General features: G+C 43.4%; 1 protein-coding gene across 3 annotated transcripts in view; it reads right to left on the bottom strand.

Moving 5' to 3' along the window:
- LOC138100199 (pre-B-cell leukemia transcription factor 4-like) overlaps positions 1-24,845 on the bottom strand; it is a 35,445-nt gene extending 10,600 nt beyond the window's left edge. For 2 of the 3 annotated variants that reach the window (XM_068997967.1, XM_068997968.1), the window contains exons 1-6: positions 24,526-24,845; positions 19,620-19,693; positions 16,673-16,795; positions 13,105-13,451; positions 6,296-6,486; positions 1,702-1,837 (exon numbers count right to left, since the gene is read on the bottom strand). In XM_068997967.1, coding sequence (XP_068854068.1) covers positions 1,702-1,837; positions 6,296-6,486; positions 13,105-13,451; positions 16,673-16,795; positions 19,620-19,693; positions 24,526-24,746 — 1,092 coding nt within the window. In that variant the 5' untranslated portion in view covers positions 24,747-24,845. The remainder of the gene's footprint in view (positions 1-1,701; positions 1,838-6,295; positions 6,487-13,104; positions 13,452-16,672; positions 16,796-19,619; positions 19,694-24,525) is intronic. The other variant, XM_068997969.1, reaches the window with a different exon arrangement.

Here is a 24,845-nt window from a genome sequence, read left to right as displayed (position 1 = left end):
ATTTTCAGAATTTCACTCAAAATTTTAGAGAGAATTTCAGAGAGAATTTGAATGAGAATTTCAGGGAGACTTTCAGCAGGAATTTCAGCGAGAATTTAAAAATTTCAGACAGAAATTCAGAATTTTCACTCAAAATTTCAACAGGAATTTCAGCGAGAATTTAAATCAGAATTTCAGACAGAAATTCAGAATTTCACTCAAAATTTTAGAGAGAATTTCAGAGAGAATTTAAATAAGAATTTCACTGAGACTTTCAGCAGGAATTTCAGCGAGAACTTAAATCAGAATTTCAGAATTTCACTGAGAATTTCAACAGGAATTTCAGAGAGAATTTAAATGAGAATTTCAGTGTGAATTTCAGAGAATTTCAGAGGGAATGTCAGAATTTCCATTTCAGCAGGAATTTCTGTGAGAATTTAAATAAGAATTTCTGAATTTCCCTGATAATTTCAGCACAAATTTCAAAGAATTTCCGTGAGAATTTCCGAATTTCTCTGATAATTTCAGCAGGAATTTCAGTGAGAATTTAACAGAATTTCAGTGAGAATTTCCAAATTTCCCTGATAATTTCAGGAGGAATTTCAGTGAGAATTTCACAGAATTTCAGTGAGAATTTACGAATTTCCCTGATAATTTCAGCAGGAATTTCAGTGAGAATTTCAGTGAGAATTTCCTAATTTCCCTGATAATTTCAGTGAGAATTTCAGAGAGAATTTCACAGAATTTAAGTGAGAATTTCAGTGAGAATTTCCCTGATAATTTCAGCGGGAATTTCAGAGAGAATTTCAGCAGAATTTCAGTGAGAATTTCACAGAATTTCAGAGGGAATTTCCGAATTTCCCTGATAATTTCAGTGAGAATTTCAGAGAGAATTTCACAGAATTTCTGTGAGAATTTCAATAAGAATTTCAGTGAGAATTTCTGAATTTCCCAGATAATTTCAGCAGGAATTTCAGTGAGAATTTAACAGAATTTCTGTGAGAATTTCTGAATTTCCCTGATAGTTTCAGCACAAATTTCAGTGAGAATTTCACAGAATTTCAGTGAGAATTTCTGAATTTCCCTGATAATTTCAGCAGGAATTTCAGCACAAATTTCACAGAATTTCAGTGAGAATTTCTGAACTTCCCTGATAATTTCAGCAGGAATTTCAGTGAGAATTTCACAGAATTTCAGTGAGACTTTCCGAATTTCCCTGATAATTTCAGTGTAAATTTCAGTGAAAACTTCTGTGAGAATTTCCAAATTTCCCTGATAATTTCAGCAGGAATTTCAGTGAGAATTTCCCTGAGAATTTCTGTGAGAATTTCCAAATTTCCCTGGTAATTTCAGTGAGAATTTCCGAATTTCCCTGATAATTTCAGCAGGAACTTCAGTGAGAATTTAAATAAGAATTTCCGAATTTCCCTGATAATTTCAGTGAGAATTTCCAAATTTCCCTGATAATTTCGCAGAATTTCAGGGAGAATTTCCAAATTTCACTCCTAATTTCACCCCAAACTTCAGACAGCATTTCCAAATTCCACTAAGAACAGGAACTGAAGCCATCCCGAGAACTGCTGCTAAGAAGGGATTAAAAAATCCCCGATTTGGATCTGAGTGCGATGGGAATTTGCCCCAAATCCCTGGAATTTGCCCCAAATCCCTGGAATTTGCCCCAAATCCCGGGAATTTGCCCCAAATCCCTGGAATTTGCCCCACCTGGGACACGGTGATGCCGCCCTTCTTGGCGAGCTCCTCTTTGGCCTCTTCGCTGGGGTAGGGGTTGCTCAGGTGGGAATAAAAATATTCATTCAGCACCTCCGTGGCCTGTTTGCTGAAATTGCGCCGTTTACGCCTAAAAATAGAGGAGAAATCCAATTAATTGTAATTAAGTGAGGTTGTAGAGACACCAGAGGGGTGCGTGGTCCATCTGTTGATGAGAAATATCCTTCAATGACGTTACATGGATCAATGGGGAATTTGTTGATGTTGTAGGAAGGAATATTAAGGGTTAATATTAAATTTAATATGCATGTTTGATGTTTAAATAGGTTATTATTAAATATATTGCTATTAAACTTGTTCATGCAAAATGTATTATTAAACGTATTAGTGTTTAATATATTAGTTTTTAATGTATTAGTGTTTAATATATTCCTGTTAACAGGATAGCTAATAACATCAGTGTTTAATATATTCCTGTTCCATTAAGCATATTAATATTAAATACATGCATATTAAATATACTTATATTTGTTATTATTTAAAATGTCAATATTTAAAATATCAATATTAAAAATGTCAATATTTAAAATGTCAATATTTAAAATGTCAATATTAAAAATGTCAATATTAAAAATGTTAATATTAAATATGTTAATAGTAAACATATGACTATTAATATTACATATATGAATACAAACCATATTGATATTAAATATATTTCTATTAAAAATGCTAATATTAAATATATCAAGAACAGATATTTATAATAAATATATTCACGTTAAACACAAATATTTAATATATTAACACAAAACACGTTTCTATTAAATATATTTCTATTAAATAATTTATATTAAGCACACTAACATTAAATCCACCACCAACAAGGCCATTTATGGTAACTATACTCACATTAAACACTAAAATATTTAATATATTAACACGGAATATGCTTATATTCAATATATTTCTATTAAATAATTTATATTAAACATACTACCATTAAACCCAACAACAACAAGGCCATTTAGAGTAACTATACTCACATTAAACACACAAATATTTAATATATTAACACAAAATACGTTTATATTCAACATATTTCTATTAAATTTATATCAAACATACTAACATTAAATCCTTCAACAACAAGGCCATTTATAGTAATTATACTCACTTTAAACATACAAATATTTAATATATTAACACGAAATACGTTTCTATTAAATAATTTATAGTAAATAATTTATATGAACCACACTACCATTAAACCCATCAACAAGGCCATTTATAGTAATTATATTCACGTTAAACACTCAAATATTTAATATAGTAACACAAAATACGTTTATATTCAATATGTTTCTATTAAATAATTTATATTAAATAAGTTTACATTAAGCATACTAACATTAAACCCAACAACAAGACCATTTATAAGAACTATATCGACATTAAACACACAAATATTTAATATATTAACACCGAATACGTTTCTATTAAATAATTTCTATTAAATAATTTCTATTAAGCACACTACCATTAAACCCATCAACAACAAGACCATTTATAGTGGTTATACCCACATTAAACACACAAATATTTAATATATTAACACAAAATACGTTTATATTCAATATATTTCTATTAAATAATTTCTATTAAGCACACTACCATTAAACCCATCAACAACAAGACCACTTACAATAATTATACCCACATTAAACACACAAATATTTAATATATTAACACAAATTATGTTTCTATTAAATAATTTCTATTAAGCACACTAACATTAAATACATCAACAACAAGACCACTTATAGTGGCTATACCCACACTAAACACACAAATATTTAATATATTCACACAAATTATGTTTCTATTAAATAATTTGTAGTAAATAATTTCTATTAAGCACACTACCATTAAACCCATCAACAACAAGACCACTTACAATAATTATACCCACATTAAACACACAAATATTTAATATATTAACACAAATTATGTTTCTATTAAATAATTTCTATTAAGCACACTAACATTAAATACATCAACAACAAGACCATTTATAAGAACTATACCCACACTAACCACACAAATATTTAATATATTCACACGAATTATATTTCTATTAAATAATTTACATTAAATAATTTATATTAAGCACACTACCATTAAAGCCAACAACAAGACCACTTATAGTGGTTATACCCACATTAACCACACAAATATTTAATATATTCACACAAATTATGTTTCTATTAAATAATTTCTATTAAATAATTTCTATTAACTACACTACCATTAAAGCCATCAACAACAAGACCATTTATAAGAACTATACCCACACTAACCACACAAATATTTAATATATTCACACGAATTATGTTTCTATTCAATATATTTCTATTAAATAATTTCTATTAAGCACACTACCATTAAACCCATCAACAAGGCCATTTAGAGTGGCTATACCCACATTAAACACACAAATATTTAATATATTCACACGAAATACGTTTCTATTCAATATATTTCTATTAAATAATTTCTATTAACTACACTACCATTAAACCCATCATCAACAAGACCATTTATAAGAACTATACCCACACTAACCACACAAATATTTAATATATTCACACGAAATATGTTTCTATTCAATATATTTCTATTAAATAATTTCTATTAAGCACACTACCATTAAACCCATCAACAAGGCCATTTAGAGTGGCTATACCCACATTAAACACACAAATATTTAATATATTCACACGAAATACGTTTCTATTCAATATATTTCTATTAAATAATTTCTATTAAGCACACTACCATTAAAGCCAACAACAAGACCACTTATAGTGGTTATACCCACACTAACCACACAAATATTTAATATATTCACACAAATTATGTTTCTATTAAATAATTTCTATTAAATAATTTCTATTAACTACACTACCATTAAAGCCATCAACAACAAGACCATTTATAAGAACTATACCCACCCTAACCACACAAATATTTAATATATTCACACAAATTATGTTTCTATTAAATAATTTACATTAAATAATTTCTATTAAGCACACTACCATTAAAGCCAACAACAAGACCACTTATAGTGGTTATACCCACATTAACCACACAAATATTTAATATATTCACACGAATTATGTTTCTATTAAATAATTTCTATTAAATAATTTCTATTAACTACACTACCATTAAAGCCATCAACAACAAGACCATTTATAAGAACTATACCCACACTAACCACACAAATATTTAATATATTCACACGAATTATGTTTCTATTAAATAATTTACATTAAATAATTTCTATTAAGCACGCTAACATTAAACCCATCAACAAGGCCATTTAGAGAGTGGTTATACCCACACTAACCACACAAATATTTAATATATTCACACGAAATATGTTTCTATTCAATATATTTCTATTAAATAATTTCTATTAACTACACTACCATTAAACCCAACAACAAGACCATTTATAAGAACTATACCCACACTAACCACACAAATATTTAATATATTCACACGAATTATGTTTCTATTAAATAATTTACATTAAATAATTTATATTAAGCACACTACCATTAAAGCCAACAACAAGACCACTTATAGTGGTTATACCCACACTAACCACACAAATATTTAATATATTCACACGAATTATGTTTCTATTCAATATATTTCTATTAAATAATTTTTATTAAGCACACTACCATTAAACCCATCAACAACAAGACCATTTATAAGAACTATACCCACACTAACCACACAAATATTTAATATATTCACACGAATTATGTTTCTATTAAATAATTTACATTAAATAATTTATATTAAGCACGCTACCATTAAACCCATCAACAACAAGACCATTTATAAGAACTATACCCACACTAACCACACAAATATTTAATATATTCACACGAATTATGTTTCTATTAAATAATTTACATTAAATAATTTATATTAAGCACACTACCATTAAAGCCAGCAACAAGACCACTTATAGTGGTTATACCCACACTAACCACACAAATATTTAATATATTCACACGAATTATGTTTCTATTCAATATATTTCTATTAAATAATTTGTATTAAGCACACTACCCTTAAACCCATCAACAACAAGACCATTTATAAGAACTATACCCACACTAACCACACAAATATTTAATATATTCACACGAATTATGTTTCTATTAAATAATTTACATTAAATAATTTATATTAAGCACACTACCATTAAAGCCAGCAACAAGACCACTTATAGTGGTTATACCCACACTAACCACACAAATATTTAATATATTCACACGAATTATGTTTCTATTCAATATATTTCTATTAAATAATTTGTATTAAGCACACTACCCTTAAACCCATCAACAACAAGACCATTTATAAGAACTATACCCACCCTAACCACACAAACACAACGCACTCCCACTCAATAAATCCCCATTTCCCCCTCCCACCGTTGCCCACCCCCATTCCAACCCAGCCCCCCCCGGGCCGGCCTTTGCCCGCCGGATGTGCCCACCTGGCATCGAGGAAGCGCGACCTGAGGATCATGACGGCCTCGCAGGTGCTCTGCTTGAGCTGCATCTGGATGGAGCTGAACTTGCCGTGGATGATGGCCACCATGCGCTCGATCTCCTTGGCCGAGATGGGCCGGGTGCGGCTCTGCTCGCGCAGCAGGTTCATCACGTGCGTGGTGAACTCGCTGCAGGCCTGCGGGGAGAGCGGCGCGTCAGCGGGCACGGGGGGGAAAGGTGGGGGTACAGGGGGGAGAAGATGGGGTTCAGGGGGAATTTCAGCCGAAAAAAATGGGGTTATAGCCTGAAAACGGCCCCCAGAAAGTGGGGTTCAGGTGGGGAAACTGCACCCGAAAAGATGGGGGTACAGGGGGAGAGCGGCGCGTCAGCGGGCACGGGGGGGAAAGATGGGGGTACAGGGGGAGAAGATGGGGTTCAGGGGGAATTTCAGCCAAAAAAATGGGGTAATAGCCTGAAAAAATGGGATTCAGGTGGGCAGAGGGGGAAAAGATGGGGTTACAGGGGGAGAAGATGGGGTTCAGGGGGAATTTCACCCCAAAAAATGGGGTTATAGCCTGAAAAAATGGGATTCAGGTGGGCAGAGGGGGAAAAGATGGGGTTACAGGGGGAGAGCGCCGTGTCAGGGGCAGGTGAGGCCGGCAAGGTGGGCAGAGGGGGGAAAGATGGGGGTACAGGGGGAGAAGATGGGGTTCAGGGGGAATTTCAGCCGAAAAAATGGGGTTATAGCCTGAAAACGGCCCCCAGAAAGTGGGGTTCAGGTGGGGAAACTGCACCCGAAAAGATGGGGGTACAGGGGGAGAGCGGCGCGTCAGCGGTGGGCAAAGCCGGCAAGGTGGGCAGAGGGAGAAAAGATGGGGGTACAGGGGGAGAAGATGGGGTTCAGGGGGAATTTCACCCCAAAAAATGGGGTTATAGCCTGAAAAAATGGGATTCAGGTGGGGAAATTCCACCTGAAATAATGGGATTCAGGTGGGGAAAGGGAGAAAAGATGGGGGTTCAGGGGGAGAGCGGCATGTCAGTGGGCACGGGGGGGAAAGATGGGGGTACAGGGGGAAAAGATGGGGTTCAGGGGGAATTTCACCCAAAAAAATGGGGTAATAGCCTGAAAAAATGGGATTCAGGTGGGCAGAGGGGGAAAAGATGGGGTTATAGGGGGAGAGCGCCGTGTCAGGGGCAGGTGAGGCCGGCAAGGTGGGCACAGGGGGGAAAGATGGGGGTGCAGGGGAAGAAGATGGGGTTCAGGGGGAATTTCACCCCAAAAAATGGGGTTATAGCCTGAAAACGGCCCCCAGAAAGTGGGGTTCAGGTGGGGAAACTGCACCCGAAAAGATGGGGGTACAGGGGGAGAGCGGCGCGTCAGCGGGCACGGGGGGGAAAGATGGGGGTGCAGGGGGGAGAAGATGGGGTTCAGGGGGAATTTCAGCCAAAAAAATGGGGTAATAGCCTGAAAAAATGGGATTCAGGTGGGCAGAGGGGGAAAAGATGGGGTTACAGGGGGAGAAGATGGGGTTCAGGGGGAATTTCACCCCAAAAAATGGGGTTATAGCCTGAAAAAATGGGATTCAGGTGGGCAGAGGGGGAAAAGATGGGGGTATAGGGGGAGAGCGCCGTGTCAGGGGCAGGTGAGGCCGGCAAGGTGGGCAGAGGGGGGAAAGATGGGGGTACAGGGGGAGAAGATGGGGTTCAGGGGGAATTTCACCCAAAAAAATGGGGTTATAGCCTGAAAACGGCCCCCAGAAAGTGGGGTTCAGGTGGGGAAACTGCACCCGAAAAGATGGGGGTACAGGGGGAGAGCGGCGCGTCAGCGGGCACGGGGGGGAAAGATGGGGGTGCAGGGGGGAGAAGATGGGGTTCAGGGGGAATTTCAGCCAAAAAAATGGGGTAATAGCCTGAAAAAATGGGATTCAGGTGGGCAGAGGGGGAAAAGATGGGGGTACAGGGGGAGAAGATGGGGTTCAGGGGGAATTTCACCCAAAAAAAATGGGGTAATAGCCTGAAAAAATGGGATTCAGGTGGGCAGAGGGGGAAAAGATGGGGGTATAGGGGGAGAGCGCCGTGTCAGGGGCAGGTGAGGCCGGCAAGGTGGGCACAGGGGGGAAAGATGGGGGTGCAGGGGAAGAAGATGGGGTTCAGGGGGAATTTCACCCCAAAAAATGGGGTTATAGCCTGAAAACGGCCCCCAAAAAGTGGGATTCAGGCGGGGAAACTGCACCCAAAAAGATGGGGGTTCAGGGGGAGAGCAGCGCGTCAGCGGGCACGGGGGGGAAAGATGGGGGTGCAGGGGGGAGAAGATGGGGTTCAGGGGGAATTTCAGCCAAAAAAATGGGGTAATAGCCTGAAAAATTGGGATTCAGGTGGGGAAATGGAGAAAAGATGGGGGTATAGGGGGAGAGCGCCGTGTCAGCGGCGGGTGAGGCCGGCAAGGTGGGCAGAGGGGGAAAAGATGGGGGTACAGGGGGAGAAGATGGGGTTCAGGGGGAATTTCACCCAAAAAAATGGGGTTATAGCCTGAAAAAATGGGATTCAGGTGGGGAAATTCCACCTGAAAAAATGGGATTCAGGTGGGGAAAGGGAGAAAAGATGGGGGTACAGAGGGAGAAGATGGGGTTCAGGGGGAATTTCACCCCAAAAAAATGGGGTTATAGCCTGAAAAAATGGGATTCAGGTGGGGAAAGGGAGAAAAGATGGGGGTATAGGGGGAGAGCGGCACGTCAGGGGCAGGTGAGGCCGGCAAGGTGGGCAGAGGGGGAAAAGATGGGGGTACAGGGGGAAAAATGGGGTTCAGGGGGAATTTCACCCAAAAAAATGGGGTTATAGCCTGAAAACGGCCCCCAAAAAGTGGGGTTCAGGTGGGGAAACTGCACCCGAAAAGATGGGGGTACAGGGGGAGAGCGGCGCGTCAGCGGGCACGGGGGGGAAAGATGGGGGTGCAGGGGGGAGAAGATGGGGTTCAGGGGGAATTTCAGCCAAAAAAATGGGGTAATAGCCTGAAAAAATGGGATTCAGGTGGGCAGAGGGGGAAAAGATGGGGTTACAGGGGGAGAAGATGGGGTTCAGGGGGAATTTCACCCCAAAAAATGGGGTTATAGCCTGAAAAAATGGGATTCAGGTGGGCAGAGGGGGAAAAGATGGGGTTATAGGGGGAGAGCGCCGTGTCAGGGGCAGGTGAGGCCGGCAAGGTGGGCAGAGGGGGGAAAGATGGGGGTACAGGGGGAGAAGATGGGGTTCAGGGGGAATTTCACCCCAAAAAATGGGGTTATAGCCTGAAAACGGCCCCCAGAAAGTGGGGTTCAGGTGGGGAAACTGCACCCAAAAAGATGGGGGTACAGGGGGAGAGCGCCGTGTCAGGGGCAGGTGAGGCCGGCAAGGTGGGCACAGGGGGGAAAGATGGGGGTACAGGGGGAGAAGATGGGGTTCAGGGGGAATTTCAGCCGAAAAAAATGGGGTTATAGCCTGAAAACGGCCCCCAGAAAGTGGGGTTCAGGTGGGGAAACTGCACCCGAAAAGATGGGGGTACAGGGGGAGAGCGGCGCGTCAGCGGTGGGCAAAGCCGGCAAGGTGGGCAGAGGGAGAAAAGATGGGGGTACAGGGGGAAAAGATGGGGTTCAGGGGGAATTTCACCCAAAAAAAATGGGGTAATAGCCTGAAAAATTGGGATTCAGGTGGGGAAATGGAGAAAAGATGGGGGTATAGGGGGAGAGCACCGTGTCAGCGGCGGGTGAGGCCGGCAAGGTGGGCACAGGGGGGAAAAGATGGGGGTACAGGGGGGAAAAGATGGGGTTCAGGTGGGGAATTCCACCCCAAAAAATGGGGTTATAGCCCCAAAAAAAGGGGGTTCAGGTGGGGGAATTCCGCCTTGGAAGAATGGGGGTACAGCCTGAAAACGGCCCCCTAAAAAATGGGATTCAGGTGGCGAATTCCCCCCCAAAAAATGGGATTCAGGTGGGGAAATTCCCCCCCAAAAAATGGGGTTATAGCTTGAAAATGGCCCTCAAAAAATGGGATTCAGGTGGCGGAATTTCACCCAAAAAAATGGGGTTATAGCCTGAAAACGGCCCCCAGAAAATGGGATTCAGGTGGGGAAACTGCACCCAAAAAAATGGGATTCAGGTGGAGAAATTCCCCCCTAAAAATGGGGTTATAGCCAGAAAATGGCCCCTGAAAAATGGGCTTATAGCCTGAAAAAATGGGATTCAGGTGGGGGAATTCCACCTGAAAAAATGGGGTTAATAACCTGAAAACGGCCCCCTAAGAAATGGGGTTATAGCCTGAAAACGACCCCCAAAAAATGGGATTTAGGTGGGGGAATTACCCCCTAAAAAATGGGATTCAGGTGAGGAAAATCCCCCCTAAAAATGGGATTCAGGTGGGGAAATTCCCCCCCAAATGGGATTATAGCCTGAAAATGCCCCCAAAAATGCAATTATAAAGTCAAAACAGCCCAAAAAATGGGATTATAGACTCAAAATGCAGAAAAATTCCCCAAAAAATGGGATTACAGCCTGAAAATGCCCCAAAAAAATGGTATTAAAGTGGGAAAATTCCCCCAAAAATGGGCTCATAGCCTGAAAATGCCCCAAAAAATGGAATTAGGGTGAGAAAATTCCCCCAAATAATGGGATTATAGCCTCAGAATGCAGGAAAATGACCCAAAGAAATGGAATTACAGCCTCCAAACACCCCAAAAAACGGGACTAGAGCCTCAAGAGGCCCCCCAAAAATGGAATTGCAGCCCCAAACCACGGGCAAATTCCTGATCTTTGCTGGATGACCTTCCACAAGCAACGAGAAATTGGATTTTTTATCTGATTTCCCTCCACAGAAAATGACAAATCCCTGATCCTTTTTTCATTTCCCTCACAGATAACGAGAAATTTGATTTTTTCTTTAATTTCCCTCCATGGACAACAATAAAATTCCAATTTTTTCCCCTATTTTCCCTCCACAAACAACAAATTCCTGATCTTTTTTTGATCTCCCTCACAGATAACGAGAAATTTGATTTTTTTCTTTGATTTCCCTCCACAGAAAATGACAAATCCTTGATCCTTTTTTCATCTCCCTCCAAGATAACAAGAAACTGGATTTTTGCTTTGATTTCCCTCCACAGATGAGAAATTCCTGATCCTTTTTTGATCTCCCTCCACAGAAAATGACAAATTCTTGATCCTTTTTTCATCTCCCTCCAAGATAATGAGAAATTTGATTTTTTGCTTTAATTTCCCTCCACAGAAAATGACAAATCCCTGATCTTTTGTTGATCTACCTCAGAGATAACGAGAAATTTGATTTTTTCTTTGATTTCCCTCCACAGAAAATGACAAATTCCTGTTCCTTTTTTCATCTCCCTCACAGATAACGAGAAATTGGATTTTTTATCTGATTTCCCTCCACAGAAAATGACAAATCCCTGATCCTTTTTTCATTTCCCTCACAGATAACGAGAAATTTGACTTTTTACCTGATTTCTCTCACAGAAAATGACAAATCCCTGATCTTTTGTTGATGTCCCTCAGAGATAACAAGAAATTTGATTTTTTCTTTGATTTCCCTCCACAGAAAATGACAAATCCCTGATCTTTTGTTGATGTCCCTCAGAGGTAACGAGAAATTTGATTTTTTCTCTGATTTCCCTCCACAGAAAATGACAAATCCCTGATCTTTTTTTTTCATCTCCCTCACAGATAACGAGAAATTGGGATTTTTTTAATCTGATTTCCCTCCACAGATGAGAAATCCCTGATCTTTATTTGATCTCCCTCATGGATAACAAGAAATTTGATTTTTTATCTGATTTCCCTCCACAGAAAATGACAAATCCCTGATCTTTTGGTGATGTCCCTCAGAGATAACGAGAAATTTGATTTTTTATCTGATTTCCCTCCACAGAAAATGACAAATCCCTGATCTTTATTTGATCTCCCTCATAGATAACAAGAAATTTGATTTTTTCTTTGATTTCCCTCCACAGAAAATGACAAATCCCTGATCCTTATTTGATCTCCCTCATGGATAACAAGAAATTGGATTTTTTTCTTTGATTTCCCTCCACAGAAAATGACAAATCCCTGATCCTTTTTTCATCTCCCTCACAGATAACGAGAAATGTGACTTTTTACCTGATTTCTCTCACAGAAAATGAGAAATCCCTGATCTTTTGTTGATGTCCCTCAGAGATAACAAGAAATTGGATTTTTTTAATCTGATTTCCCTCCACAGAAAATGACAAATCCCTGATCCTTTTTCTCCCTCACAGCTAACGAGAAATTTGACTTTTTACCTGATTTCCCTCCACAGAAAATGACAAATCCCTGATCCTTATTTGATCTCCCTCATGGATAACAAGAAATTGGATTTTTAATCTGATTTCCCTCCACAGAAAATGACAAATCCCTGATCTTTTGTTGATGTCCCTCAGAAATAACAAGAAATTGGATTTTTTCTCTGATTTCCCTCCACAGAAAATGACAAATCCCTGATCCTTTTTCTCCCTCACAGCTAACGAGAAATTGGATTTTCTCTTTAATTTCCCTCCACGAACAACACTAAAATTCCAATTCCTCATCCACCTTCCCTCCACAAACCACCAAAACCCTGCTCTTCATCCAACCTCTCCCTGCCCTCACACCGCCACCGCCGCCGCCACCACCACCGGGGAAAAAAAAAAAAAAAACCACCAAAAAAAAAAAAAAAAAAAAAAAAGAGTTTAAAAAAAAAAAAACCAACCCAGCAAATCATCGAATTTCAGCGCAAAGGGATGAAAAACAACAACTCTTCCATGCAGAAAGATCACCTGTTCATATTTCTCTAGCTCAGAGTGGTAAATCTGTCGGATCTGGGACAGCTTGGCCCTGTAGTCAGAGTGCTCAATGCTATTGTCATTGGGACAGCCACCTGATGCCACTGCCGCCGGGCCGGGCCCGCCTTCTCCCGCTGCTTCTCCCGCTCTTTCTCCCGCTCTTCCTCCTCTTCCTCCTCCTCCTTCCCCGCCTCTTCCCGCTCTGTCGCCGCCTCCTCCGGCTCCGGCTCGGGCCGCCCTCCGCTCGGGGCCCGCCACGCCCTCAGCCAGCAGCATGTTGTCCAGGCGCATCAGCTGCGCGTCCGGCGGCTCCTCCTCGGGGAGGCTGCGGATGCTGAGCACTGGGGGAGAGGAGAAACGGGGCAAAGTGAGGGGAAAAGGGGGACAAAATGAGAGGATTTGGGGGTTTATGGTGGTTTTGGGAAGGGAGTGGGGTTGTGGGTGGGTGTTGTGGGTGGATAAATGCTGGAGAGAGAGAGGAAAAGGGGAGAAAATGGAGAAAAATACGGAATTTGGGTGGTTCCAAGTGGATGCTGAGCACTGGGGGAGAGGAGAAATGGGGCAAAGTGAGGGGAAAAGGGGGACAAAATGAGAGGATTTGGGGTTTATGGCGTTTTTTGGGAAGGTAATGGGGTTGTGGGTGGGTGTTGTGGGTGGATAAATGCTGGAGAGAGAGGAAAAGGGGAGAAAATGGAGGTAAAGATGGGATTTCCTCATTTGGGGCAGATGTCATGGGTGCTGAGCACTGGGGGAGAGGAGAAACGGGGCAAAGTGAGGGGAAAAGGGGGACAAAATGAGAGGATTTGGGGTTTATGGCGTTTTTTGGGAAGGAAATGGGGTTGTGGGTGGAAGTTGTGGGTGGATAAATGGTGGAGAGAGAGGAAAAGGGGAGAAAATGGAGATAAAGATGGGATTTCCTCATTTCAGGGAGATGTCATGGGTGCTGAGCGCTGGGGAGAGGAGAAATGGGGGAAAAAATGGGAAAAAAAGAGAGGATTTGGGGTTTATGGCATTTTTGGGAAGGGAATGGGGTTGTGGGTGGGTGTTGTGGGTGGATAAATGGTGGAGAGAGAGGAAAAGGGGGAAAATGGAGAAAAATACGGAATTTTCTGGGTTTCAGGGAGATGTCATGGGTGCTGAGTGCTGAGGAGAGGAGAAACGGGGCAAAGTGAGGGGAAAAGGGGGACAAAATGAGAGGATTTGGGGGTTTATGGTGGTTTTGGGAAGGGAGTGGGGTTGTGGGTGGGTGGTTGTGGGTGGAAGTTGTGGGTGGATAAATGGTGGAGAGAGAGGAAAAGGGGAGAAAATGGAGGTAAAGATGGGATTTCCTCATTTGGGGCAGATGTCATGGGTGCTGAGTGCTGGGGAGAGGAGAAACGGGGCAAAGTGAGGGGAAAAGGGGGACAAAATGAGAGGATTTGGGGTTTATGGCGTTTTTTGGGAAGGGAATGGGGTTGTGGGTGGGTGGTTGTGGGTGGATAAATGGTGGAGAGAGAGAGGAAAAGGGGGAAAATGGAGAAAAATACGGAATTTTCTGTGTTTCAGGGAGATGTCATGGGTGCTGAGTGCTGGGGGAGAGGAGAAACGGGGCAAAGTGAGGGGAAAAGGGGGACAAAATGAGAGGATTTGGGGGTTATGGCGTTTTTTGGGAAGGGAATGGGGTTGTGGGTGGGTGTTGTGGGTGGGTAGTTGTGGGTGGATAAATGGTGGAGAGAGAGAGGAAAAGGGGAGAAAATGGAGAAAAATACGGAATTTGGGTGGTTCCAAGTGGATGCTGAGCACTGGGGGAGAGGAGAAATGGGGCAAAGTGAGGGGAAAAGGGGAAAAAATGAGAGGATTTGGGGTTTATGGCATTTTTTGGGAAGGAAATGGGGTTGTGGGTGGATGTTGTGGGTGGATAAATGGTGGAGAGAGAGGAAAAGGGGAGAAAATGGAGATAAAGATGGGATTTCCTCATTTCAGGGAGATGTCATGGGTGCTGAGTGCTGGGGGAGAGGAGAAACGGGGGAAAAAATGGGAAAAAAATAAGAGGATTTGGTGTTTATGGAGTTTTTGGGAAAGAAATATCTGGGATTTTATCATTTTGGGTGGTTGTGGATGGATGTTGTGGGTGGATAAATGGTGGAGAGACAGAAGAAAATGGGGGAAAATGGAGAAAAGCACGGAATTTGGGTGGTCCCAAGTGGATGCTGAGCACTGGGGAGAGGAGAAATGGGGCAAAGTGAGGGGAAAAGGGGGACAAAATGAGAGGATTTGGGGTTTATGGCGTTTTTTGGGAAGGGAATGGAGTTGTGGGTGGGTGGTTGTGGGTGGATAAATGGTGGAGAGAGAGGAAAAGGGGAGAAAATGGAGAAAAATACGGAATTTGGGTGGTTCCAAGCGGATGCTGAGCACTGGGGGAGAGGAGAAACGGGGCAAAGTGAGGGGAAAGGGGACAAAATGAGAGGATTTGGGGTTTATGGCGTTTTTTGGGAAGGGAGTGGGGTTGTGGGTGGGTGTTGTGGGTGGATAAATGCTGGAGAGAGAGGAAAAGGGGAGAAAATGGAGGTAAAGATGGGATTTCCTCATTTGGGGCAGATGTCATGGGTGCTGAGCACTGAGGAGAGAGGAGGAATGGGGGAAAAATGGGAAAAATGAGAGGATTTGGGGTATATGGCATTTTTGGGAAGGAAATGTGGTTGTGGGTGGATGTTGTGGGTGGATAAATGGTGGAGAGAGAGAGGAAAAGGGGGAAAATGGAGAAAAATACGGAATTTTCTGTGTTTCAGGGAGATGTCATGGGTGCTGAGTGCTGGGGGAGAGGAGAAATGGGGCAAAGTGAGGGGAAAAGGGGAAAAAATGAGAGGATTTGGGGTTTATGGCATTTTTTGGGAAGGAAATGGGGTTGTGGGTGGATGTTGTGGGTGGATAAATGGTGGAGAGAGAGGAAAAGGGGAGAAAATGGAGATAAAGATGGGATTTCCTCATTTCAGGGAGATGTCATGGGTGCTGAGCACTGGGGAGAGGAGAAACGGGGGAAAAAATGGGAAAAAATGAGAGGATTTGGGGTTTATGGCGTTTTTTGGGAAGGGAATGGGGTTGTGGGTGGATGTTGTGGGTGGATAAATGGTGGAGAGAGAGAGGAAAAGGGGGAAAATGGAGAAAAATACGGAATTTGGGTGGTTCCAAGTGGATGCTGAGCACTGGGGAGAGGAGAAACGGGGCAAAGTGAGGGGAAAAGGGGAAAAAATGAGAGGATTTGGGGTTTATGGCATTTTTTGGGAAGGAAATGGGGTTGTGGGTGGATGTTGTGGGTGGATAAATGGTGGAGAGAGAGGAAAAGGGGAGAAAATGGAGGTAAAGATGGGATTTCCTCATTTGGGGCAGATGTCATGGGTGCTGAGTGCTGGGGGAGAGGAGAAACGGGGGAAAAAATTGGAAAAAATGAGAGGATTTGGTGTTTATAGAGTTTTTGGGAAAGAAATATCTGGGATTTTATCATTTTGGGTGGTTGTGGATGGATGTTGTGGGTGGATAAATGGTGGAGAGAGAGAGGAAAAAGGGAGAAAATGGAGAAAAATACAGAATTTTCTTGGTTTGGGTGGTTCTGAGCACTGGAGAGACAGAAAAAACGGGAAGAAATGGAGAAAAAGCTGGAATTTCCTCATTTCAGGCAGTTCCAGGTGGATGTGGAGGATGCTGAGCACTGGAAAGACAGAAAGAATTGGGGAAAAAAAGGAAAAAAATGGGAAAAGAGATGGAAATTTATCATTTATGGCATTTCCACCGAGGTTCTGGGAAGAAAATCCCGGGATTTCCTCGTTTCAGGCAGTTCTGGGTGGAGGCTGAGCACCGGAGAGACAAATTTTGGGTGAAATTCCCACCAAATTCCTTGTCCCAGGCAGGAAATTCCCTGGAAATTGAGGAATTTTGGTGTCACCGAGCTGCAGCTTCACTGCCTGTCACTCGTCTCCTTCTGCTAATTATGCTAATGAGGTGTTAATTAGCAGCTATTCCAGTTTGGGGTGCGGGTGGGGAAAGGCAGGAACTGGTCCCAGTAAATCCCAAGGAACTGGGAATGTTTCCCCTCACCCTCAAGGGGTCATAAAGGGCGTTTCCATCTTAATGAATCCCGATTTTTAATTAATTCTTAATTCATTAATTCGGCGCTGATCAGATTCACCCCAAAGCAGGGAATTTATTCCCTCAAAACCCACAAAATCCAGGGGTTTTTTCCACTCAAAAATAGCTGAAAATTCCCATTTCTGTGGGGAATTCCTCCAAAATTCCACGCCAGCAGGAATTTGGGAAGAATAATTCCATTAAAAAAGGAGGGGGGGGAGGGGAAGGTAAAATTGAAAAATCCTTGGGAATTCCCCAAAAATTCAACGATTTCCTGGCTTTTTATCCTCAAGGCTTCGAGCCTGGACCAAATCCTTGGGAATTCTCCCCAAAAATTGCAGGAATTCTGTCCCAAATCAGCGTTTTTTGGGGAGAATTCCCAACTTCCTGGTGCCAAACCCTGAAACTTCCCTGATTTTGGTGGAATTTTAGGGAAAAATCCCTTCCCTGCCCCCAAAATCCCGGCAGCTGCTCCGTGGATTCTCCTCAGCCAGGGTGGGAATAATTAAAGGAAAATTCAATTCCCATCATCCCCAATTCATCCTTAATTAAACCACGGCCTCCCTGAGTATGCAAATGAGGTCGTTACAAGGCATTTGCATCTCATTAATTACGGATTTGCTGGTAATGAACTCAGAGAGTTCCCAAAAGGTCGGGATCTGCTCCAGGAAAAGAAGGGAAAAGGAGGGGATTTGGGGTGGGAAGCACCAAAACGGCCCCGTCAGGGGGAAAATGAACCAAAATCCCATCAATTAGGGCCAAAAATTAATTAGAGAATTCTTTGTTCGGGTCAGAATTGATAAAAAATGGGGGGTTAGGGGCGGAAATGACCCAAAATCTGAATTTTTGGGGTCAAAAATGACCCAAAAATGGAGAAATTAGGGGCAAAAATGACCCCAGATCTGCTTCATTAGGGCCAGGAATTAATCAGTCAATTAATTAATCATTAATCTGATTAGATTTTTTTTTTTAAATGAACAAGTTAGGACACAAATGAAGCAAAATTGGACATTTTAGGGCAAAAAATGACCCAAAAGTGGAGAAATTAGGGGGAAAAATGACCCCAAATCTGCTTCATTAGGGCCAGGAATGAATCAATTAATTAATGAATCATTAATTTGATGGATTAGGTCGAGAAATTGATATAAAATTAAGAATTAGGGGCAGAAATGACCCAAAATCTGAATTTTTGGGGTCAAAAATGACCCAAAAATGGAGAAATTAGGGGCAGAAATGACCCCAGATCTGCTTCATTAGGGCCAGGAATGAATCACTTAATTAATGAATCATTAATTTGATGGATTAGGTCGAGAAATAAATAAAAAAGGATTAATTAGGGCCAGAAATGACTCAAAACACTCAATTTTTAAGGTCAAAAATGGCCCAAAAATGGACAAATTAGGGGCAGAAATGGAGTTTTTAATTAAGAATGGATTAAAAATGGAATTATTAATGGGAAACTATTAAAAATTGCTGGTTTTGATGGGAAATGGACAAAAGATGGAATTGTTAGTGGGAAATTGAGTTTTTTAAAGGCTGGGTTTAATTGCAAATTAATTTAAAACTCAGGTTTTTCATGGAAAAATTAATTTACAAAAGGGCTTTTTAATAGGAAATTAATTTTTAAATGTCATTTTTCATGGCAAGTGGATTGAAATCTCCACTCTTTAATGGGAAATTAATTGCAAGTGGAATTTTTAACGGCGAATTAATCAGAAAAGGGGGTTTTTAAATGGAGAATGAATTAAAAATGGAAGGGTTTAATGGAAGAGGAAGTTTTTAAAGGCTGGTTTTGATGGAAAAAGGAGGTTTGGGATGGGGAATTCGATCCCAATCAAACCTTTAGAAATTAAGGAATTCAAATTCCTGCTTTAGTTGAAGAAAGGGGAATTTTTTAAATTAAAACCACATCCAAATTCCAAAATTTTTAATGGAAATTTGATTAATTAAGTGCTCCTGAGTGGGTAATTAATGGTTTAATCATTCCAGGGTTTTCTGGAATTAAATCTCCCAACCCAATTTCCCAACGAATCTTCATTTCCCAGCATTCCTAAATCCCTTTTTCCTCCATAAATCCATTTCTTCATCAACTTTTAACCCTTCCCATCCCCATTTTGGCCCCAATTCCTGCCAGGAAAACCAAAAAATCCGCATTTTTCCAGCTTCCAGAGGGAATTCCCATTAAAAAACCCCCCAAATTCTGGAATTTCCCCACAAAAACACAACCCCAAAACTTCCTTAAAAAACCCCCCAAAAATCCAATTTTTCAGCTTCAAAAATTCCAAACCCAAAAGGTTTCAGCTGAGAATCCAGGAGGGAAAATTGGGATAAAGCAGAAAAGGGAGGAAATTGAGGAGAAAATGTGGGATTTGGGGGGGAAAATGGGAATAAAAAGGATAAATCCAGACCTGTTTTTTCCTTGATTTCACAGAGGACGCTGAACAGGGCCGGCTTCATCCTGTGGCAGTTCAGGGCGTGCTTCCTGCAAAAACCAGGGAAAAGTCAGCCCAAAATCCATGGAAAAACCCCCAACTGGGGCTCACACCTCGGGAGGAGCCGGTGAGCGAGGAAAATCCTGGGAAAAATGGGAAAATCCGGGGGGGAAATGGGAATTTGGGGGGGGATTTTTGGGGTTTAATCTCATTTTTCTGGGAGGAATGTGGGCTGGGAATGGGCAGAATTCCAATTTTGGGGAGATTTTGGGAGCTGGAAGTGGCACCAAAAGGGCCTTTTTTTCGTGGAATTTTATGTCAGTGGGATTTTTTTAGGGATATAAAAATTGGAAGGTGGGAATAAATAGGAAGAGGTGAAAATTTAAGGATGAAAATCCCCATTTTTAGGGGAAAAAAGGCTCATTTTTGAGGCAAAACATCCCCAAAAAAATCCAGGAATGGGCTCGTTCCCAAAGCAGGGTTCGGAGCAGGAATTCCCTCACTCCTGCAGCCAACAAATCCCGTGGATTTCCTGGAATTTTGGCCCAATTCCCACCGAAATTCCTCATTTTTTAGCCTTTTTTGAGGCTCTCCTGGATTTTTTTCCCCATTTTTCTCCAGGAATAACAACCAAAACCACGAATTCCATCCCAAAACCCAGGGAATTCCGCCTTTTCTGGCCCAAATCCATCCCAAAATCCAACAAATCCAGGGAATTTCAGCTTTTCTGGCCCCAAATCCCCTCACAGGTGAAGCAGGGTTGTGGTTTATCCCAAAATTCCCAACTTTCCAGGCTTTTGGGGCCAAATCCCACCAAAAAACACCGGGAAAAATCCTCTGGATGCAAAATCCACCTCAAAAAGTCACTATTTTAACCACAAAATCCCATTTAAATCCCATTTTTAGCTGAATTTTATGGATTTTTTAAAATATGAAATCCAAAAATTCCCAATTTTCCAGCGTTTTGGGCCCAAATTCCACTGGGAAAAATCCTCTGGATGCAAAATCCCCCTCAAAATTCCTTTTTTGGCTGTTTTTGAGCACTTTTTTCCCTCAGAAAAAACCCGAATTTTACTCAATTTCACGGAATTTTTAATATCTATCCCCAAAATTCCCAATTTTCTGGCATTTTGGGCCCAAATTCCACCGGGAAAAATCCTCTGGCTGCAAAATCCCCCTGAAAATCCCTTTTTTTGCTGCTTTTGAGCCCCTTTTCCCCTCAGAAATGATGGATTTTTAGCTCATTTGCATGGAATTTTTAATATCCTGTCCCAATTTTCCACAGTTTTGGGCCCAAATTCCACCGGGAAAAATCCTCTGGCTGCAAAATCCCCCTGAAAATCCCTTTCTTTGCTGCTTTTGAGCCCTTTTTCCCCTCAGAAAATCCATTAAAAATCCACTTTTCGCTCCTTTTCCCTGGATTTTCCCCCCAAATCCCGATTTTCCCGCCCCGGCAACGTCCCCAGTCCGGGCTCCCCAGCAGCCAAGTCCCAAATTCTGGGATTTCCCCTCAAATCCTGGAACATTTTCCCTCAGAACATCGCGAGTTTTGCCCCAAAACCTCGGGATTTTGCCCTAAAAAATCGCCGGGAATTTCCAGCGGGAAAAAAACCCCCGGGAGCCGCCGCGGGAGAACAAAGGCGGCTCCCGATCCCATTGTCCTCAAAAAACCGGGAATGTGAGGGGGAAATCCCACCCCACCCCCCCCATTCTGGGCCTAAAACCTTCGATTTAGGTCCCCAAACGCAGGGCTGGTTAATTAAACAATTCGCCATTAATTAATCATTAATTATTCATTAATTATTCATTAACCAAGCCCCGCCCAGCTCCTCCCTGCCGGGTCCCTCTTCCCAATTTCCCGCTCTAAACTGGGAGGTTGGATCTGAAAATTCCCGATTTTGGGACTTTCCAGGGGCTGGCAAAACGCCAAAAATTGAATTTTTAATAGGAAATTATGAATGAATCCCTAATTAATGGCTGAAAACTCCTCAAATGCAACAAAGTTCGCAGCCAGGGGGTAAAAAAAGGGGATTTTCCATGAAAAACGCTGGAAAATTGGGAGGTAGAGTGGTGGGTTTGGGGCAATATTGAAGGGATTTGGGTTAAAAAAAGCTCATTCCTCAATTTATGGGAATTAAAACTCCCGATAAACTCAAAATTATCCCGAATATCCCAAAATTCTCCTCAGTATTCCATGAAATCCAAATTTAGGGAATCCCTACGCGCGCTGCAAGTGGGGAATGCCCAAAACAACGCCAGGAAAAGGCAAAAAAAAGGGAATTTTGAGGGCAAAATTGACAGTTCCATCCCCAAAAAAACAACTTTAATCCCGAAGTTGGAGGGTTTGGAGGGAAAATTCCTCCTGAAATTCCGAATAATCCATGGAAACAGCTGGAATTTGGGGCTGCCGCACCCCAAAGAGGCCGAATTTTGGGGCGAGATAACGAAAAACGGGGACTTTTATCAGCCCCGGCAATCGGGACAACTCCCAGCTCCCCAAAAACCGCGGGAATGAGGGGGAAACCTCCCAAAAAAGGCCCATTTTTGTGGGATTTGAGGCATTTCCCTCCTGGAGCAGCTGCTAATGAGGCGTTAATTACCCGCAGTTAATTAAGGAATGCAGAACTCGCCAAAACCATGGAATTCTGCTCATTCCCAGTGCTGGTTTTCCCTCAAATTCAGGAATTCCTGGCAGGGGGATGGAGGATTTATCCCAAATTATCCCAAATTTGGGGGTCCCACTCACTCCTGGCCAAAATTCCAGGCCCTAACGGGTCCAATTTTCCCATTCCCGGGGCTTTTCCCCCCAATTCCCAGAGATTTTTCCCATTCCTGGGGGGGTTTCCCCCATTCCCATGTTTTGTTTGCCCCATTCCCAGCGGTTTTGCCCCATTCCCAGTGGGAATTTCCCCTTTCCCAGTGAGTTTTACCCCATTCCCAGTGGGGTTTCCCTCATTCCCAGTGGGCTTTTTCCCATTCCCAGTGGGGTTTCCCCAATCCTGCGGGTTTTCCCCCATTCCCAGGGTTTTTTCCCTCATTCCCTGTGGTTTTGTCCCACTCCCAGTGGGCTTTTTCCCATTCCCAGTGGGGTTTTCCCCCATTCCCAGCAGGTCCTACCCCATTCCAGGTGGGTTTTTTCCCATTCCCAGAGGGTTTTCCTCCATTCCAAGCAGTTTTTCCCCCATTCCCAGTGGGTTTTTTCCATTCCTGTGGGGTTTCCCCCATTCCCAGTAAGTTTTCCCCATTTCCAGCAGAGTTTTCCCCATTTCTGGGGATTTTCCCCCCATTCCCAATGGGGTTTTCCCCCATTCTCAGTGGGTTTTTCCCATTCCTGAGTGGTTTTCCCCCATTCCCAGTGCATTTTTCCCCATTCCCAGTGGGTTTTTCCCATTCCCAGTGCGATTTTTCCCATTCCCAGTGGGTTTTTCTCATTCCTGAGCTGTTTTCCCCCATTCCCAATGGTTTTTTTCCCATTCCTGAGCGGTTTCCCCCATTCCCAGTGGGTTTTTCTCATTCCTGAGCTGTTTTCCCCCATTCCCAATGGTTTTTTTCCCATTCCTGAGCGGTTTCCCCCATTCCCAGTGGGTTTTTCTCATTCCTGAGCTGTTTTCCCCCATTCCCAATGGTTTTTTTCCCATTCCTGAGCGGTTTCCCCCATTCCCAGTGGGTTTTTCTCATTCCTGAGGGGTTTTCCCCCATTCCCAGTGCATTTTTCCCCCATTCCCAGTGGGTTTTTCCCATTCCTGAGAGGTTTTCCCCCATTCCCAGTGCGTTTTTCCCATTCCTGAGGGGTTTTCCCCCATTTCCAGAGATTTTTGTCCCATTGCTGTGGGTTTTTCCCCATTCCCAGCAGTTTTGCCCCATTCTTGGGGCAGGTTAGGTGGGACAATCCCAGGCAGAACTTCTGGGAATGGGGCAAAACCCCCCGGGAATGGGGCAAATCCCACTGGGAATGGGGGAAAACCCCTCAGGAATGGGAAAAACCCACTAGGAATGGGGTAAAACCACCGGGAATGGGGCAGAACCACCGGGAATGGGGCAAAACCCGCTGGGAATGGGAAAAACTCGCTGGGAATGGGGCAAAGCCCATCAGGAACGGAGGAAAATCCACTGGGAATGGGGCAGAAATGCTGGGAATGGGGCAAAACCCGCTGGGAATGGGAAAAACTCGCTGGGAATGGGGAAAACCCCGACAGGAACGGAGGAAAATCCACGGGGAATGGGGCAGAAATGCTGGGAATGGGGCAAAACCCGCTGGGAATGGGGAAAACCCCGATAGGAACGGAGGAAAATCCACGGGGAATGGGGCAGAAACGCTGGGAATGGGGAAACCCCCCTGGGAATGGGGAAAACCCCTGGGAACTGGGGAAAATCCACTGGAACTGGGGCAAAACCACCGGGAATGGGGTAAAAACACCGGGAATGGGGGGAAAACCACTGGGAATGGGGTAAAAACAACGGGAATGGGGTAAAACCCACTGGGAATGGGGTAAAACCACCGGGAATGGGGTAAAACCCGCTGGGAATGGGGAAGAACAGATGGGAATGGGGCAGAACTCGCCGGGAATGGGAAAAACTTGCTGGGAACGGGGCAAAACCACCAGGAACGGGGCAAACCCGCTGGGAATGGGACAAAATCCCCGTGAATTCCCCCGGAGCCGCCGGGAAGGAGCCGGGGAATCCACGGTGGGAAGCGGGAGCATCACCCGGCATGCGAGGGCCTGAATGGACCGGGAAGAGCGGGAATAGCGGGGAAGTTTCCCCCTCAGAGCCCTCCCTCAGCGTCCCCTCAGTGTCCACCCCCCCCCCCCCGGTGTCCCCGCGCTGAGTCACGGCGGTCCCGCTGTCCCCGGTGCCCATTGCCGGTGTCCCCTCCCCGTACCTGGCCTGGGCCTCATCCAGGCTCTGGTCGGTGATGGCCATGATCTGCTGCAGGACATCGCCGGTGTCGTGCTGGGGTGGCCCCGCTGGTGGCCCTGACGGTGGCCCTGACGGTGGCCCTGAGGGTGGCGGCTCGCCGGCGGTGGCGGCAGCGGGGGGAGGAGGTGGCGGAAGAGAACCCGTCAGGGCCACCCCGGGCAGCAACCGCGGCGCGGCCTCCATGGGCGGGCCTGGAGCCGCGGGCCCGGCGCGACAGAGCGCCACAGGGCGCGACAAATCGCGACAGAGCGCGACAGGGCCCGCGCCGAGCTCGGCGGCCAC

Source organism: Aphelocoma coerulescens, chromosome 30 (assembly GCF_041296385.1).
Source record: "Aphelocoma coerulescens isolate FSJ_1873_10779 chromosome 30, UR_Acoe_1.0, whole genome shotgun sequence".
Lineage (NCBI taxonomy): Eukaryota > Metazoa > Chordata > Aves > Passeriformes > Corvidae > Aphelocoma > Aphelocoma coerulescens.
This window is presented reverse-complemented; position numbering and strand designations above follow the sequence as displayed.